Source organism: Cucurbita maxima, unplaced genomic scaffold (genome assembly GCF_002738345.1).
Source record: "Cucurbita maxima cultivar Rimu unplaced genomic scaffold, Cmax_1.0 Cma_Scf00008, whole genome shotgun sequence".
In the NCBI taxonomy this organism is placed as follows: domain Eukaryota; kingdom Viridiplantae; phylum Streptophyta; class Magnoliopsida; order Cucurbitales; family Cucurbitaceae; genus Cucurbita; species Cucurbita maxima.
Window position 1 is genome coordinate 3,326,363 of NW_019272024.1, and position 16,014 is coordinate 3,342,376.

At 37.8% G+C, this 16,014-nt stretch overlaps 2 protein-coding genes across 4 annotated transcripts in view; both read left to right on the forward strand.

The window, feature by feature from the left end:
- Positions 1 to 5,590, forward strand: part of LOC111482677 (zinc finger CCCH domain-containing protein 44-like) — a 10,248-nt gene extending 4,658 nt beyond the window's left edge. The window contains exons 8-11 of one of the 2 annotated variants that reach the window (XM_023128580.1): positions 2,354 to 2,424; positions 2,944 to 3,098; positions 3,186 to 3,839; positions 3,924 to 5,590. In XM_023128580.1, the coding sequence (XP_022984348.1) occupies positions 2,354 to 2,424; positions 2,944 to 3,098; positions 3,186 to 3,839; positions 3,924 to 4,942 (1,899 nt within the window). In that variant the 3' untranslated portion in view covers positions 4,943 to 5,590. Of the gene's footprint in view, positions 1 to 2,353; positions 2,425 to 2,943; positions 3,099 to 3,185 lie in introns of both variants that reach the window. The other variant, XM_023128579.1, reaches the window with a different exon arrangement.
- Positions 5,591 to 6,243: 653 nt separating this feature from the next.
- On the forward strand, positions 6,244 to 15,720 carry LOC111482927 (transmembrane and coiled-coil domain-containing protein 4-like). 2 transcript variants are annotated; one of them, XR_002718281.1, is made up of 15 exons: positions 6,244 to 6,743; positions 7,798 to 7,879; positions 8,101 to 8,583; positions 9,669 to 9,837; positions 9,958 to 10,110; positions 10,447 to 10,544; positions 10,677 to 10,768; positions 10,974 to 11,044; positions 11,138 to 11,273; positions 13,951 to 14,005; positions 14,086 to 14,168; positions 14,234 to 14,310; positions 14,428 to 14,498; positions 14,849 to 14,906; positions 15,328 to 15,720. XR_002718281.1 is itself a non-coding variant. In XM_023128973.1 (15 exons), the coding sequence occupies exons 1-15, from the start codon at positions 6,511 to 6,513 to the stop codon at positions 15,445 to 15,447; spliced, it is 1,986 nt and encodes a 661-aa protein (XP_022984741.1). In that variant the 5' UTR covers positions 6,244 to 6,510; the 3' UTR covers positions 15,448 to 15,720. The 2 variants fall into 2 exon arrangements, 1 of the variants encoding a protein (XP_022984741.1); XM_023128973.1 differs by having other exon boundaries at positions 13,946 to 14,005.
- Positions 15,721 to 16,014: the final 294 nt, after the last annotated feature.

The following is a 16,014-nucleotide window of genomic DNA, read 5'->3' on the forward strand; positions in this document are numbered from 1 at the left end:
GGAGGGTGGTAGAGATAGAGCTTGCTCATTGCTGTTTGCCCATTTAGGAAACAATCAGACATTACACATACCAGACTAAAGACTATCCTCAAACCAATAATATTTGAGAATTTTACTCTCATCTCCATTCCAAACATCTTTGGTGTATCACATCTATTTTTGACATTAGATAGGATACACATCTTACTTGCTAAGACTTTAGAAAGGCTGAACCAATGCCACAAAATAACAGCCTACCTGATGCCACAACACAACAACCTAAGTGCCGGGGTAGAGAGAATCCCCCTGCCCAAAAACAGATCTTTAATGAAACAAACTTACATGAATTCCCATTATATGTGGGTTGATTCTATTTAAAATGGAAAATTAGTTTAATTAGTTTTTATATGTGATGTTTTTACTTGAAATAGCAAGCGAATATTATTCAAATAGAAGCATTGATGTTATTTTTCTTAACTGAAAATATGGGCAACTATTTGTGAAACAATGAACTAAGTGTTAGTTGTATGCATTTTTACGTTTCCAACTATTTCTAAAAGAGGGCTAAACCGTATGATATGTTATAGATTACTATTATAGGGGTAAGATGCTTAGGGACTTTGTGTTTTAATTTTCACTTTAACTTATACCATATAGGTGTAAATTGAAATATACATACTGTAAAGAAACTAATATGCTGATAAACTCTTCTTTTTATTTAATAATTCTCATGTTGCCAAAACGTGTCCTTTTTTCTTTTTTTCTTTTTTTTCTCGCTCTCTCTCTCTTTTTTTTTTTTTTTTTCCTTCTCTTTCTTCTAGGGTGGGGTTAGCTATGAATTTGAAGTTGACATCACTAAATGGTTGATTCTTGGCTGGGAATGTTGCAAAGATCAATAATGTGGATAATCTTCATATAGAATTATGTTACAAACTGTGACAGATTGTTTAAGTGCAGGTGGTAGAGAGTGTGACAGATAGTTTAAGTGAAGGTGGTAGAAGAAATTTGAATTTAGGGGAGAAGAATAATATTATTGTATTTTTTCTTACACATCTAAAACAAATACAAGGTCCTCTTATGGAGAAGAGACCGTCAACCAATAAGGAAACAAAGGAATATATACATAATATATCATCCACATTACAGAAGATATAAAAGGAAATCCAACACTTCTCCTCAAGTTGGTTTGTAGATATCTTCCATAGCCAGCTTGTTGATAAGTTTATCAAATCACATGTTTGGGGGACTCTCAGACGCTTTGTAAGATGTTGGTAGATATGTGGATCAATGGTTTTTCTTTTTTTTTTTTTTCTTTTTTTTGCAAAGATGCAACTTTTACACTGAAAAAGAGGTGCAATCAACATTTTTTTAATAAATCTAGAAACTAACGTTTAAGGTTGAAAAAAATTGGGATGTTCTAACCTATGATGCCAAAGCATGATTTTTTCATGAACAGTAAGAGAACTAATACTAAGACCCTGAGTTATTTTGTTACTAGAAAAACCTTCATCGAAGTAATAGAGACCATCAAACATCCGAACTATATTTTTTTCCCGATGCTGATAAATACAATGAGATCCAAAGAAATGATATGACAATTAGAATCTCTACAAAGTTTACTAACAAATACGAGATTGCACACTCACACTTGCAATTGAAGTGGCCTGCTAGAGGTAGGGTGCCCTTTTCCAATGGTGGCTAGGGTTCCGATTTGGTGACTAGGGTGAGACCACCAAGGATTGTGGCTATAATACCAACTTGAATTTAGGGAAGAAACATAATATTATTGTATTTCTTCATATACATCTAAAACAAGTACAAGGTCCTCTTACGTAGAAGAATAACCATCAAGCAATAAGGAAGGAAATATTACGAGTATAAATATGCAATATGTACATAATACACCATCAATATTACGAAAGGAAATCCAACAGAAACAATAATAGAAAGATGAAATATGAGAATTATTCGAAGAAGGATGTTGAGAAGGTAGCACAATATCAATTTTATTCTGGAAATTGGTGGAAAAAAATGTGCGTACAGGGCGCCCCAGGTTTATGTATTGATTTAGGTTTTATTTATAGTTCCTTCATATACCTCAATGGTTGATGACTTGGTCTATTTTCTTGGTTTGACTAGGCCAGAAACATGGTCAGGCTTAAGAAGTTATAAAAATTGTCAAGCTTTGTCCAACACACTTAAATAGTAGGGGGGATTTTCTTGAGACTGTGGGTCAGTCATATGGCTAGTTACATCTAAGAAAACTTTGATTGTTTTCATATTTGGTCATGTGATTGATTTCTTTCAGCACTGTGCTGTTTTTTGACGTGCTTAGTTTCGTTTTTTGTTGTATGTTTGTCATATTTCTGTCCAGCTGCTTCAAAAGGAGATCTCCCGACTCACTCACCTCCACGATCAAGCAAGTGTGAAGGGCAACATGGATGAATATCCTTTTATGAAACATTATTTGAACCCACTCTTTCTGTTCCTTTATTGCTATCATGTTTACTGATAATGCTGAATAACATTTGTGGACCACCTCTATTTCCAACGTGATATCTTCTTTTCATTTCACCCGTTCTTTGCAATTCTTTGTTTCATGAATATTGAGTAGTTGATTAGTGTCTCTTCCCTAAAAAGTTCACCCTTGAATTTAGCGATGCAAGCTGGAGGTTCTTTTTAATTTTAGTTTTATGCCTTTTATTTTAAATTCAAATTTTGCAATGCCTTTCCGCATGACAAGTTATCTGGGTTCCTGGCTTTGTTTACTACACTACACATCTGTGCATTGATAATGTAATTTGTTCTACACCCATATTCAAGCGCTACAAGATCCTCGAGAGAAGATTTCCTAAACTGTCACTTTGTTGTGGATGATTGTATCTATAGAAGATTTTTAGTTTCTATTCTGTTTAGGTTTTGAAAGTAGTTGAACTTTTATGGTATTCCTTGACTATTCCATACATTAAGAGATTTTGCGGAGAAGTTGCAACATCTGAAGTCACCTGAAGAATACCAGCGCAGGCTTCTCGAAATTCTTGAAGTACGTTCAGATCCAACTATGGATCCAAGTTACGAGTCTGAAGAAGATAAGGATGAATCAAACAAGAAAAGACAAGGTCTGTTCACTGTCTTATGTTATTATGGAACTATTTCCAAGTTTGTCCTTGATGGTGCATTCTGTACATTTATCCGTATATTTGCAGGAAGTCTCAAGAGATCTAGAAATTGTGACTTTGAGGAACAAGAGGAGAAGCTTAACTCACCACGAAAAGAAACCAATTCAAATGGTAGTGGAAGTGATGTACATCAAAATTCAACTAGTACTTCAGAGCAAAGTAGAAATATTAGTTTACTTGCTCACGTAAATAAAGAAGGTGACTGCTTGCCCAGTGACAGAACCTGTGAAACATCGTGTGCTGAACGAGGTCTTGTACCAAATAATTGGAATGTACCAAGTGAGGCTAAAACTGCCATTCCTGTGTCCTCTGATGGGAATTATCAAGTGGTCTTACCTGAAGCCTCAATTCCACCACTTTCTATTGGGTTAGGAATTTTTTCTAATGATGCAGAAGTGGAAAGGATATGGCAATACCAGGATCCGACTGGAAGAGTTCAGGGTCCATTTTCTACGACGCAGTTACGCAATTGGAACAATAGTGGACAGTTCTCTCCTGATCTTAGAGTATGGAGGATAACCGAATCACAAAATGACTCTATACTGTTAACCAATGCATTAAATGGATGTTACAACAAAGCATCTTCCTTATTCCACAACAGTCATCTTCTGAGTCTAGGGCGAGGAAATGGACTTTCTTTGGATGGTCCTGATAATCATCATAATGATCAAAGGAATGGAGGTATGGATTCTGGTACAAATTCTGTTCGGTTTGTCATGGATTTTATCAGGAATAGCAACTCTGAGCAGAAAGGTCATGTTGCAGCTTGTGACGCTGAAAACGAGCCTATGATGAGCACTGGTTCAAGTTCACCTTCTAAAGATTTGTGTGCACCTGCTGATACTGTCAACTCGAATCAGTCTCCGGCTGGGAACCCTGAGGTAGCACACGAGTCCTTGAATAACAACAATTCGTGGTCCTACCCATCCCTTATGAATTTACTTTCATCCGCTACGTTATCCTTACAACCACCGGCGGCTGAAATTCATCATGCCAAGGAAAACCACAGCCCCAGTAACGAGGATCAGAATTCCCAGACTATTACTTTGGGAGGAATTCATTGCCAACCTGGTCGCAAGAAACGGTCTAATTGTGAGGACTGTTCTAGTCAATCTTCCGGACAAAACTGGACCGCTCCGACTGCAGATGCTTCCTCTCGTGAATGGAACTCTAATTGCAGTGGTCTATCTTTGATGGGTTCATTCAAGCCATCAGAGATTCCTCATTCTACCCTGAAACCAATGAGTGGAGATGTTGAAATTAAACAATCTGCATCTTCGAGCGTTCTTGTTCAGAATTCTGGCCCTAGTTGGAGTAGCGCCTTGAGCTTAGCGGGTGGACGACAGCTTCCTAGTCAACTAGCAGCAGGTGCATGGGGTGGGTATTCAGCTGCACCAGGTAGGCCGATTGGGGACTTGAACTCCAGTTTCATAACTGCCTCTGGTCTGAAATCATCTGATATAATCGACGATCATGAAACAACTGCGGCGACAATAAATTGGGAGGCAATTGTTGATGAACCCAATGACTTCAATTCCTTGGTTGATGAATCTGTCTCAGATTTGTTGGCAGAAGTGGAAGCAATGGAATGCTTGAGTGGTTTGGCTTCCACAGCATCGATGGTGAATTGTAGCGAGGGACTAACTCGGGATTCTAGAAATGATTGTTTTTTTTCGGTCGACGCTTTCAGTCCAGCAGCTGAGATGGGGAAGGTGGACGCATTGAGTTCCACAGCCAATTTGCAGTTTCCAGGTCACATCAGAGTGAAAGATGAGCAACCATGAACTGCAGAAAACTCTCAACCGGTAATCAAGTCGAGGGACGAAAATCCTTTTTTGTAACATATCACTGAACCAATCTGAAACTCCGACAAACAAGCAAGACGTACGTACGGGAATATTTCCCCGGATCTTTGGCTTATGCAGGAATATTGTGGGAATAAGATCGGCAACGATTACAGGTCGTAAAAGCTGGACAGACATTTCTGCAACTGATCCTGAAATATGGCCAAATGAGCAATTGTTTTAACACATTATGTAGTTCTAGTTCGAGAAATGAAGATTCAGTGTAGTTGTAGATCTCCCTGTGGAACAGACGGCCGCCATTCAGCGGCGGAATAGATGGTCTTCTTTCAGGTTTCAGGCCGCCACCCAAAGGGCAGCGGAGTCTGTAAATATTAATTATTATGGAGGAGAAATGATAAAAACTATGCAATAGAGGAGAGGAGGAGCTCCATGCATTTTTTTAAGCATATGTAGTTGATAGTTCCATTGTTATACACTGCACATTCGGTTTTTACATTCATTATTCGTCCGGGAAAGTCGATCCTTTTAACATTATTGTAACTTTTACAACATGAAAGCTGCACCATTTAGAAGGCCTGTGGAATAATATGAATATCAATAATACCTGATTGTTTAGACTTTTTCACATTCTCAGGGTATTTATTTACATCCTTTTCTTCTTCTTCTTGGCGTAATTGCTTTCTGGGAACCATTGTTTGCTTGAACTTCTATGATAATCTTAGGTTTGAGAGGCTTGAATTCATTGTTTTTGTGAGATCCCAGGTCGATTGAAGAAGGGAATGAAATACTCTTTACAAGGGTATGAAAATCTCTATCTAGTAGACGCATTTTAAAACCGTGAGGTTGATGACTATGTGTAACGGGCCAAAGTAGATAATATCTTTTAGCAGTGGGCTTGGAATGCTACAAATGGTATTAGAGTTAGGCACCGAGTTTTGTACAAACGAGGATGCTAGGCCTCAAAAGGGTGGATTGTGGATCCTATATCGGTTAGAGAGAAACATTCGTTATATAAAAGTATAGAAACTTCTTCCTACTAGACGCGTTTTAAAATCATGAGGCTAACAACAATATACAATGGGCCAAAACGTAACGATAATAAGGGCAAAACAGACCATATATTTTAGCAATAGGCTTAAAAGCAAAGTAATTGTTTCAACCCAAATAAATACTTTTAAGAGTTAAAAAAAAATAATTAATACTTCATTTAGAACCAATGAAGAAGCTATACGTATGAAAGTATAAAATTGGTAATACTGCAAAGATACCGATTTAAAAAAAAAAAAAAAAAAAAAAAACACGAACTACGAAGAGGCGATTTCCATCACAGGGAATAGGAAGCAACGGTAAACGACGCTTCCGGGACCGGAGCGATTGTGACAGGGAGCTTCAGAATTTGATTCATATTACATCAATCGCTCTTGGCGACTCGGTCATTGTCGTCGATCAATCGCCATCTCCTGATGATATTAACTTGGGGAACCCATTAATCCATTTCGCCGTCTTTGCCTGAATGCTTCAGCGTCTCGTTTTATAGTTCTTGATCCATGCAGATGACATCCTTCTTGGCACCTACTCAACGCTATGCCTCCGGAGCATTGTTTGCACTTGCTCTTCATCAGGCCCAGATCCATCAGACGCGCCCTTTAGGGCATTCCGATGATGAACCTCTGGTGGAGGAGCGAACGAGTAGTTGTAGCGGCAGTAGCAGTGATTCGGTCTCTGATGATCCCGAGCTTTGGGTCCATGAGTCATCGGGCCTACTTCGTCCTGTATTCATGTTCGTTCCTACCTTGTTCATTTCCGTGTGAAATTTACTAATTGTCTTTTGTTGTTCATTCTACAATTGGCTTTCGCGTCGTTTGGTTGATTTTGCTTCTGGCATGCTGTTTCAGTTTTTTTCCTGATCGATCATATTTGATTTTGGATGTTGTTATTGGTAAATTTTTTTCGTTATATGATTGATTTGAATAGATTAAGAAGATGAATTAACTCAACAATATTTCAGATTCACGGGTGGTTTAACATGATGAAAATTCAGAGTTTGGGAACGCAACTGTTTAATCTGTGAAATTCAGAAACTAGTTTTTTTGAATGGTACTTGTTGGATGTGACCCTTGATTTGAACGGTGTCGAAACAAGGAAAAGAGGAAAAGGAAAACCTTGAGGGAAAGTCCGGAGAGGATAATATCTGCTAGCCTTGGGCTTGGGCCGTTACAAATGATATCAAAGCTAGACACCGGGCGATATGCCAGTGAGGAGGCTGAACTCCGAAGGGGGGTGGAAATGAGCATGTGCCAGCAAGGACGTTGGCCCCGAAGGGAGGTGGATTTGGTGGGGGTCCAACATTGATTGGAGAAAGGAACGAGTGCCAGCGAGGACGATGACCCCAAAAGGGGGTGGATTGTGAGATCCCACATCGGTTGGGGAGGAGAACGAAACACCTTATAAGGGTGTGGAAACCTCTCCCTAGCATACACATTTTAAAAACCTTGAGGAGAAGCCCAAAGAGACAATATCTGCTAGCGGTGAGCTTGGGCCATTACAGTCCTTGGTGTTGGTTTTCCATCAATGAAATTTATTGATTTTTCTTTTTATGTGGAAAAACTAATTTTCCTCGAGATTGTTAAATGTTTAAAAGAAATGGAGCCATAACATGTCTAGAAGTAGAATGTTTAAAAGAAATGAAACCATAAGTATTGTTTCATTTTAAGAAGAGCAAAGCTTAAGAACATGGGATTTTCTATTTCAATGTTTTCCTAGTTATTTATTTTGCAAGAATTTGTTGGTCGATCTTCCCAGGAATGTCTCAATGTTGATTTTCACGCAATCAGGTTTTTAGAGATCGACTCTGCAGCTTGGCCTGGACTCGAGGAAACTTCAGGATCCGGTACAGCTAAGCATCACATTGGAGCAGTACGTTATCTTATTTCTCTTTCTGAGCTGCTGCCCATAAATTATGATACCATTAATCTATTAATCATCATTGCACTTTTTTTTTAATCGTTTGCTGTGGCATAGCTTATTAGACTTATCTATTTCATATGTCTCTGCGTGTAAATACGTTATAGATATTATACGTGATTCCCATTGTGTAATTTGATCTGTAACACATTTTTATATAACTTCTGTCTCAGTTCTTGCGGTTGCTATCAGAGGACAAAGAAAATTCTTCTGAGATGATAGAACGGGAACTTGCTCTATCAAAATCTGTTGATGGTATAGCAGATAACATGGAGAAGAATTTTATAAGTTCTCAGTCTAATGAAAAGTGTCTTGAATATGAACATGAATGGCGAGAGAAGTGCTTGTCTTCCAAGGAAAAATTGAATTTTGAAGAATTTGACAAGCAAACAGAAGGCACTGATGGTAATGCAGTGGTTGTTAAACGGCCAGATGGTGGAGCATGGATTGAGACTATTGAGCAACCAATTGAAGAGGAAAAAATGCTTAGCTACCGGAGAAAAGTGGTTGTTCTCTATGAGCTTCTATCTGCTTGTTTGGCTGACTTAAGCGTAGACGACAAGAAAAAATCCCGGAAAAGAAAAGGTTATGATGCCCGGCATCGTGTGGCTTTGAGGTTATTATCAACCTGGGTAGATATCAAGTGGATAAAACTGGTTTGCACGCTCAACTTTTGTTATTTATTTATTTGCCATTATTACAGAGATCGCACTTTCCTCACTACTTATCACCTTCTGTGCTGCAGACAAAAAAAGGAAAAAAAGAGCACCCTGTACTAGTTTCTTTAATCAAGATTCTCTAAACCCACTTTTCCCAATTCCCTTGTATTCCATCTTCAAATTTTCATAAAGATACCACAGCTCCCATTGCATCCTTCTCCAATTCATCTTTCTTATAGTTAATTGTAGGAATCAGATTTTTATAACTCTATCTCCCCTGTGGTACTTTTCTTTCCTTCAATATTTCCTTTTTGGTATGAGTGTTAGTTGTAGTCCTGCCTGTGTCAAGTACTTCACCAAACTTTCATATAGCAATATTTATTTCATGAACTGTTGGTGAAGGTCCTCTGTAACTTCCATCATAAACAATCGTTTTCTGTTCCTTTATTTTCCACTGATCTTTCTGTGAATAAGAAATTTTAAAAAAAATTTCCTTTTCAAATAATTTAACTAGTCCAACATTATGTTTCTTATCATTAATTTGTTCATTTTTTAATTCACCAGTTTCCTCCTTTTACTCACAAACAGGACGATGAGTCTAACTAATACAGGAAGCATCATAATCACCCAACATATTTTCTTCAAAATCTGCATCCTCAATTCTTTTTAGAACCTTTATTGACTTCTTCCTCGACCACTTTTTTTTTCACAGAGCTGGTCCAAAAACTGAGATTTATTATTATTGTTGTTGTTGTTGCTGCTGCTGCTACAAACAATATAGGTGCTCGAACCTTGAATGAAAAATAGTAGATTTTAGTGTGATACAATTGCCTATAAATCATAAATTGTACTTTTTCTTCAGTAAAATATGTGGACCCAATTTATAATTTAGTATTGCTTTCAGTATATCTCATACCACAACTACGTGAACTTGCATTCAGGTTTTTTTCTCTGCATTCTCTTCTAGCATCACCTGAGCAATTTTCATCAACTAAGTTTTTTTTTTTTAATCATTTTTAGATGATTTGTTTTCTCTTCTCTCATTCCTCCCCTCCTTATGGGTGACATTTTCTGCTTTGCAGGAAGCAATTGAGACAATGGTTGCTTGCTCAGCTATGGCTATGGCTAAAAGCGTGGCAGAGATAGGTCATGAAAGCCCTACAAAGGAGAGTCACTGGGCTAAGTGGAAACGTGGTGGTATTATTGGTGCAGCTGCATTAACTGGAGGGACCTTGATGGCAATTACGGGAGGTACATGGTCTCTGAATTTCAGTATTCTATCATGTATAAGAACTACCAAAGATTCTAGGAAAATATGTTCTAGTTTAATGTTTTCTGTTATTAGTAAGGAGATTTTATTTTTGTTTTCAGGATTAGCTGCACCAGCAATTGCTGCAGGTTTTAGTGCCTTAGCTCCAACATTGGGTACCATCATCCCCGTCATTGGTGCAAGCGGATTCGCTGCAGCTGCCAGTGCTGCCGGGACTGTTGCTGGATCCGTGGCTGTTGCTGCATCCTTTGGTGGTAAGATAATACATAAAAAGTTGGAAGTAATTACATCATATAGAGTGGAAGTGGGAGTTTAGATTTACTTAAACAAATTTCTATTCATTCTATTGTTAACCTTTCGTCTTTGTTTTCTGTATTCCAACGTAATGACTATGGTAGTGATGCCAAACATCATTCCAGGGCTCCTGCTTGTTGTTATGCTCGCTAGTTCTATGCTGTAATTAAATTCATTATTCACATAACCTTATCAGACTGAAAATAATTAAAGTATTTTTAGGCAAGCTTGATGTTTTGAAAATAATCTATTGAGAACTATGCTAATACCTCTGTCTAAATATTGTTCCAACTCAGCTGCTGGAGCAGGACTTACAGGAACCAAAATGGCTAGGAGAATTGGGAGCATTGATGAGTTTGAATTTAAACCAATTGGAGAAAATCATAACAAAGGCGTGAGTATCTTGTTTGTTGCTTGGTGCATTTCGGATCTATATTAGACACTTCTGTGCGATTTGTTTAATTCTATCACAAATTCATATCACTTGTTTTCCAACATGGAAATTGATAACATCTACTTATTTCAGAGATTGGCAGTTGAGATAACTGTGTCAGGTTTTGCCTTCGATGAGAAAGATTTCATAAGGCCATGGGAAGGACTAAATAACAACTTGGAAAGGTACACCATGGTCTTAAACATACTCAATTAGGTTATCTCGAATGTGTGACGATGTAGTTGAAGCATATTTTGGATTTTTACTCAAATCTTTTCTTGCTTGCTCTTTAACCTGACCCTACGGTGGCACTTAATTTAAAAACTATATATTCTAATATTGTTTTATCGGGATGAACGAGCTTATTTTCTTTCCTCTGCTAATGTTTAGGTATGCACTGCAGTGGGAATCTAAAAATATAATTGCAGTGAGCACTGCAATTCAGGATTGGCTTACTTCAAGTAATTTATCTTTGAATTCCTATGCTGTTGTGACTATTAGTCAATAAAAAATTCTTCCTGCCTAAATGATGATTTTCTTTTGCTTGATAATAGGACTTGCAATGGAGTTGATGACGCGTGGTGCAATGATGACTGTTTTGAGCTCTCTTTTAGTAGCACTGGCTTGGCCAGCTACCTTACTTTCGGCTACTGATTTCATAGACAGCAAGTGGACAATTGCCGTTGACAGGTTATGATTCCTTTGATTGAAGGAGCTACCTTCAGGTTCTAAACAAGTTTTGAGCGCCAGGTGTTTTTAGAATATATAGTAGGCGTGCAAGTTGTTCATCAATCTGGTTTCTGAAATATTAACGCTTCAAGTTTTTGCTCAAGTACATATTCTTTGTTGATATTAGCCAATACTGAAATTTCTAGTTAGGACTGGAAACATTTGTGATGGAGCTAGTTACTAGTTGGTGGTAGTAGTTTATAAAGGAATGACGGCAAGATGGAAATGAGGAAAGTCTTCTGTTATTTCATGAGTGGAACCCCTCTTCCTAACTATAACCTGCAACGTAAATCAAAAAAAATATCCAGCCAACACAATAAACAGAGGAACAATATGGTATCTGATTGCTAGCTTAATCCAAGAGTTAAAGAGAAAGAAGAAGAAAACACATAGATGCCTTGAGAGAGCTGCTGGTTCTCCCTCATCCTGATGGTTCCTCCAATTCTTGTACAAAAAATCACTACGCAAATCCCTTCACCTTATAACAACTTTCTCTGACTTCGGTACTCTTGCTTTCTCAACCTTTCGAACTGTCAACTTCTCCTTTTCCCTTTTTACCCCTCCTGCAGTTGTTTTTTTACCTGTTGGGGCCTAACAATGCCCTCGTGGACTCTAGCACCTTGTTTTTCAGCGTGCCCCTTCCAGTTGATAAGCCACCGAGTCTCCCACCACTTGGAAAACTAACTCCCTCCATGGCTTATCAGCAAATTTCTTGGCCCGTTCTTGTGTTTGGCTCAAATGGTTCTTTAGGGCTTGTAATGTCTGATCTCTCTCAACAAACTGCACCCCTAAAGAGTTGTTGGTGGTTCTCCATAGGGGGGCTGCCGATCATAAACAATATGGAATGGGGTTGTATAAATGGAGTTGTGGTATGTCGTGTTATACTAGCATTCTGTCCATGGATACAGTACGTCTTGAGGTACCTGTTTACAAACTCGGATTGCCCATCTGATTGGGGATGAAAATTTGTCCTCCTCAGTTGGGTTCCTTGAATTTTGAACATTTCCGTCTAAAAATGGCTTACAAAAATCTTGTCGCAATCAAAGACAATTGAATTAGGATATCCATGCAGATGAACTACCTCTCGGATAAAAGCAGATGTGACTTCTTTAGCAGAGAAGGTATGGCTAAACAAAGTAAAATGGTCGTACTTACGTAATCAATCAACCACGATCATAATCACATCATATCCTTGTGATTTCGACGGTCCCTCGTTGAAGTAGACTCTTAGGCAACACAACCTCTATTTTAGTCCTCTGGAAAATCCAACACTTCCTCCACATATCATTTAACTTTGGCCTTCATCCTTGACCTTAATATTTCACATGTCAAGCGTTTATAAGTACAAAAGAATCAAAGTGCTCCCCTAAGATTGAGTCATGAAACATATAAAGAATTGAGGGAAGGAGGCTTGAGGTCTTAGATATCACCACCATCCTTTGTAGAGCAAGTTTCCCTGTTGCAAATTGTATCGTAATTCTTTCAGAATCTTTGCAAACTCAAAGTTTACTTCTTGGATCTCTTTCCAGACCTTGACTAAATAAATGATGAAAAGAATAGAGAAGTTTGTTAGCTAAGCTATTTATGAATGTCTGGACAATGCATCGGCTACCTTGTTCTCGAGTCCAGTTCGATGCACAATTCCAAAGTCATACCAAAGTGTTCCGTAACCCTCTTTTTGAATTACGACTGAATCTCTTTCTAGCTAAGCTGACCGTAATGCTTGTTGCTCAATTTTTACTTTGATAACACTGTTGCCATCAACTCTCATTCATCAACGGATTTAGTTTGGGCCCTCACTAACAATGTATGGCCAGAGAAAGCAACATGCCTCTCATCTTACAATTAACACAACCCCTAACCTCGTGCCTGAATCATTAGTCTTAATCACAAAAGGCAACTTGATGTCCGGCGATGCTAACATAGGGATGTCACCATAGCTCTATTAAGTCTTTTGAAGGTTGCGATAACCTCATCCATCCACTGAAAGCCTTTTTTTGCAGTAACTGGGTGAGAGGGGATGAAGTTAAACTTAGTATGAATCAATGGGGCCTAACAGATTGCTTTCATTGCCTTTCGTAACTACAGGGACTATCACAAAATTGTAGCAATAAAATTGCCTTCTTTCATGAGTTTTAGTGCAGCATTGCAATAATTAGAAGATTGAGAACAATCTAATCAAAACCTAGTATAAAGAAAAGAAAAAGAACCGTATAGCTTGCTCCTACATGATCATGCAACTCTAGCATGAGTATCAGTCATGGGAGATGAGCTCTCTGCCCAGGATGGTGAAAGTGATAAAAGAGTAGACTAGTCTTATTCCCTTCATTTCTTAGTCTAGGCTATTTATCGAGATTACATGCATGTCAAAGTCTCCCGTTCCTTTCAATTAACTGCTCTGTCTTCGTGTTATGGCCTAGCTTATTAACAGGTTTTGTGTCAGACACGTATGTATTTCCTTTCTTATATTCATCTAGAATCTGCTACATATATATGAGAGGCTTACTAGGATATCAGCTCATCGGATCTCACTGTTCTGACATTTTATTCTCACTCTAATATCTAAATTATGCTCGGACAATTTCTGAATTGTATTTTTCAAAGAAATCTTTTGCCTTTGATTTTCTGTATAGATCAGACAAAGCTGGTCGAATGCTGGCAGATGTGTTGTTGAAAGGTTTACAAGGGAACAGGTGCAACACTCTTACCTTAAAGTTAGAAGTTTGTTCTATTTTTCAGAAAATGATGATAGCTTCTCCCACGATAATTCTAGGCCTGTGACACTTGTGGGGTACTCACTGGGTGCACGTGTAATATTCAAGTGTCTCCAATATTTGGCTGAGACTGAAAAAAGCGGTAATCATCATTTCCCAATATTCTGCTCTTTTATGAATTATTTTACCATATTTAAATGTTATCAGCCGAGCTTGTGGAAAGAGTGGTTCTTCTTGGAGCACCCATATCAATTAAAGATCAGAACTGGGAAGCTGCTAGAAAGGTGACCATATGTTCTACACTACAAAGCACTTTCCTCAACTTGTTTCTTTCTATTCCTATGTGCAAGTATTTTACTAATAACTACACGTCATATCCTTTCTTTGCTACTGTTTCACAGATGGTAGCTGGAAGGTTTGTGAACGTATACTCCACAAATGATTGGATGCTTGGAATTGCTTTCCGTGCCAGGTACTGATAGAGAATTTGAAGCTGACTTGAATTCAAGTCAGCTTCTATCATCAAATATTAGATCGGAGCATTTCTCAATGGGGTTTTATACAATTGTAAGGTAGTTTTTTTTGGGGGGAAAGAAATTCTGGAAAAGCAGTGAGTTTCAAAATAATATCAATTTAGTGTGAATTCTGTTTAGACAGACGATTTTGGATAAATCAAGAAATAATTTATTTTGGTCAATTCTTATCTTTAAAAGATGAAAAACCCCAACTCACCAAATTCTATATGTTCAAGAAAATATGATATGCAAGTTTCTCTCCTGTGCATTTACGAAGCGTTCCAACTCACTTTTGTTTCCTCTACAGTCTTCTTACTCAAGGGTTAGCTGGAATTCAACCTATCGACGTCCCTGGCATTGAGAATGTAATATAACTATCTATTCTAGTTTCCTCATTGTTCACCTGTTCTTTAGAATTTTCTGATGATCATAGAATCTATAGTTTATGTTTACATTTGGTAAAATTGCAAAATTTACATTAGAAATGGTTACATTGCGTCTTCTTACTTTCAGTTTTAAGTAATTTCCTTTCGTACTTGTGTCTTTAAATTCTCAGCGACTGGTGCCGTTTTTGATCTTCAACCATTGAGCTACAAAGATAGGATTTAGATGCAATGATTTTCCTAGTTAGATAATTGTTCAGATTAAAAGTTCAGCTATGTATTAATAATCTTCTTTGTCTAGGGGAAATTTTGCATGTCCTTTTATATTTCCAGGACCCAAACTCCCAGTTCTTTTATAAAACTGCTGTTAGGGGACCGTAATGGTTATTCACTGGATTTGCAGGTTGATGTGACAGATGTGATTGAAGGTCACTCCTCCTATCTATGGGCTACTCGCCAAATCTTGGAGCAGCTTGAACTGGAAACCTATTATCCAGTTTTTAGTAGTTCTGGTAAGCAATAGGGGGAGATGATATGCATGTTCTATTCTGCGTTTGATGCTTTATAGGAGTGTTACTCTGTGTTCCCGGTGGTCGTAGTCACGACTGCCGAGGTCTGTGTCGAGTTTCGTGGGATGATGGAAAGCCAGGTGCATTCTTAATGTTCTATGTCTGAAAACCAAATGGAAAAAACGAAGGTTGCTGATTGATTTGTGATGAAGAAAAGTGTGAGGAGTCATGTAACCATTGGTTACATTAGGAGCCAGGCTTGGTCCCCTTTTATTATCATTGTAAGATTTGAGATGAACTTCGTTGCTTCTGAAAAATAAGATAATGTAGAACTTATTATGTAAATTATATGAAGGAAACTTTATAAGATGACAAATCACTCCTGAGAAGATACAATTTTCTATAGACTATTTGAAATCCCATGTTTAGATAGTTCTATGTCGTTGATTCTATCCGAACTAAAAAAATGTTTGGATCTAATGGAAATATTGTTCTTATTTACATATTTACGACGGTTCTCATTAACCATCATGTTGATTTTTAAATTCTTAATTTTATGTCCATCGAACTTTAAAAAATGT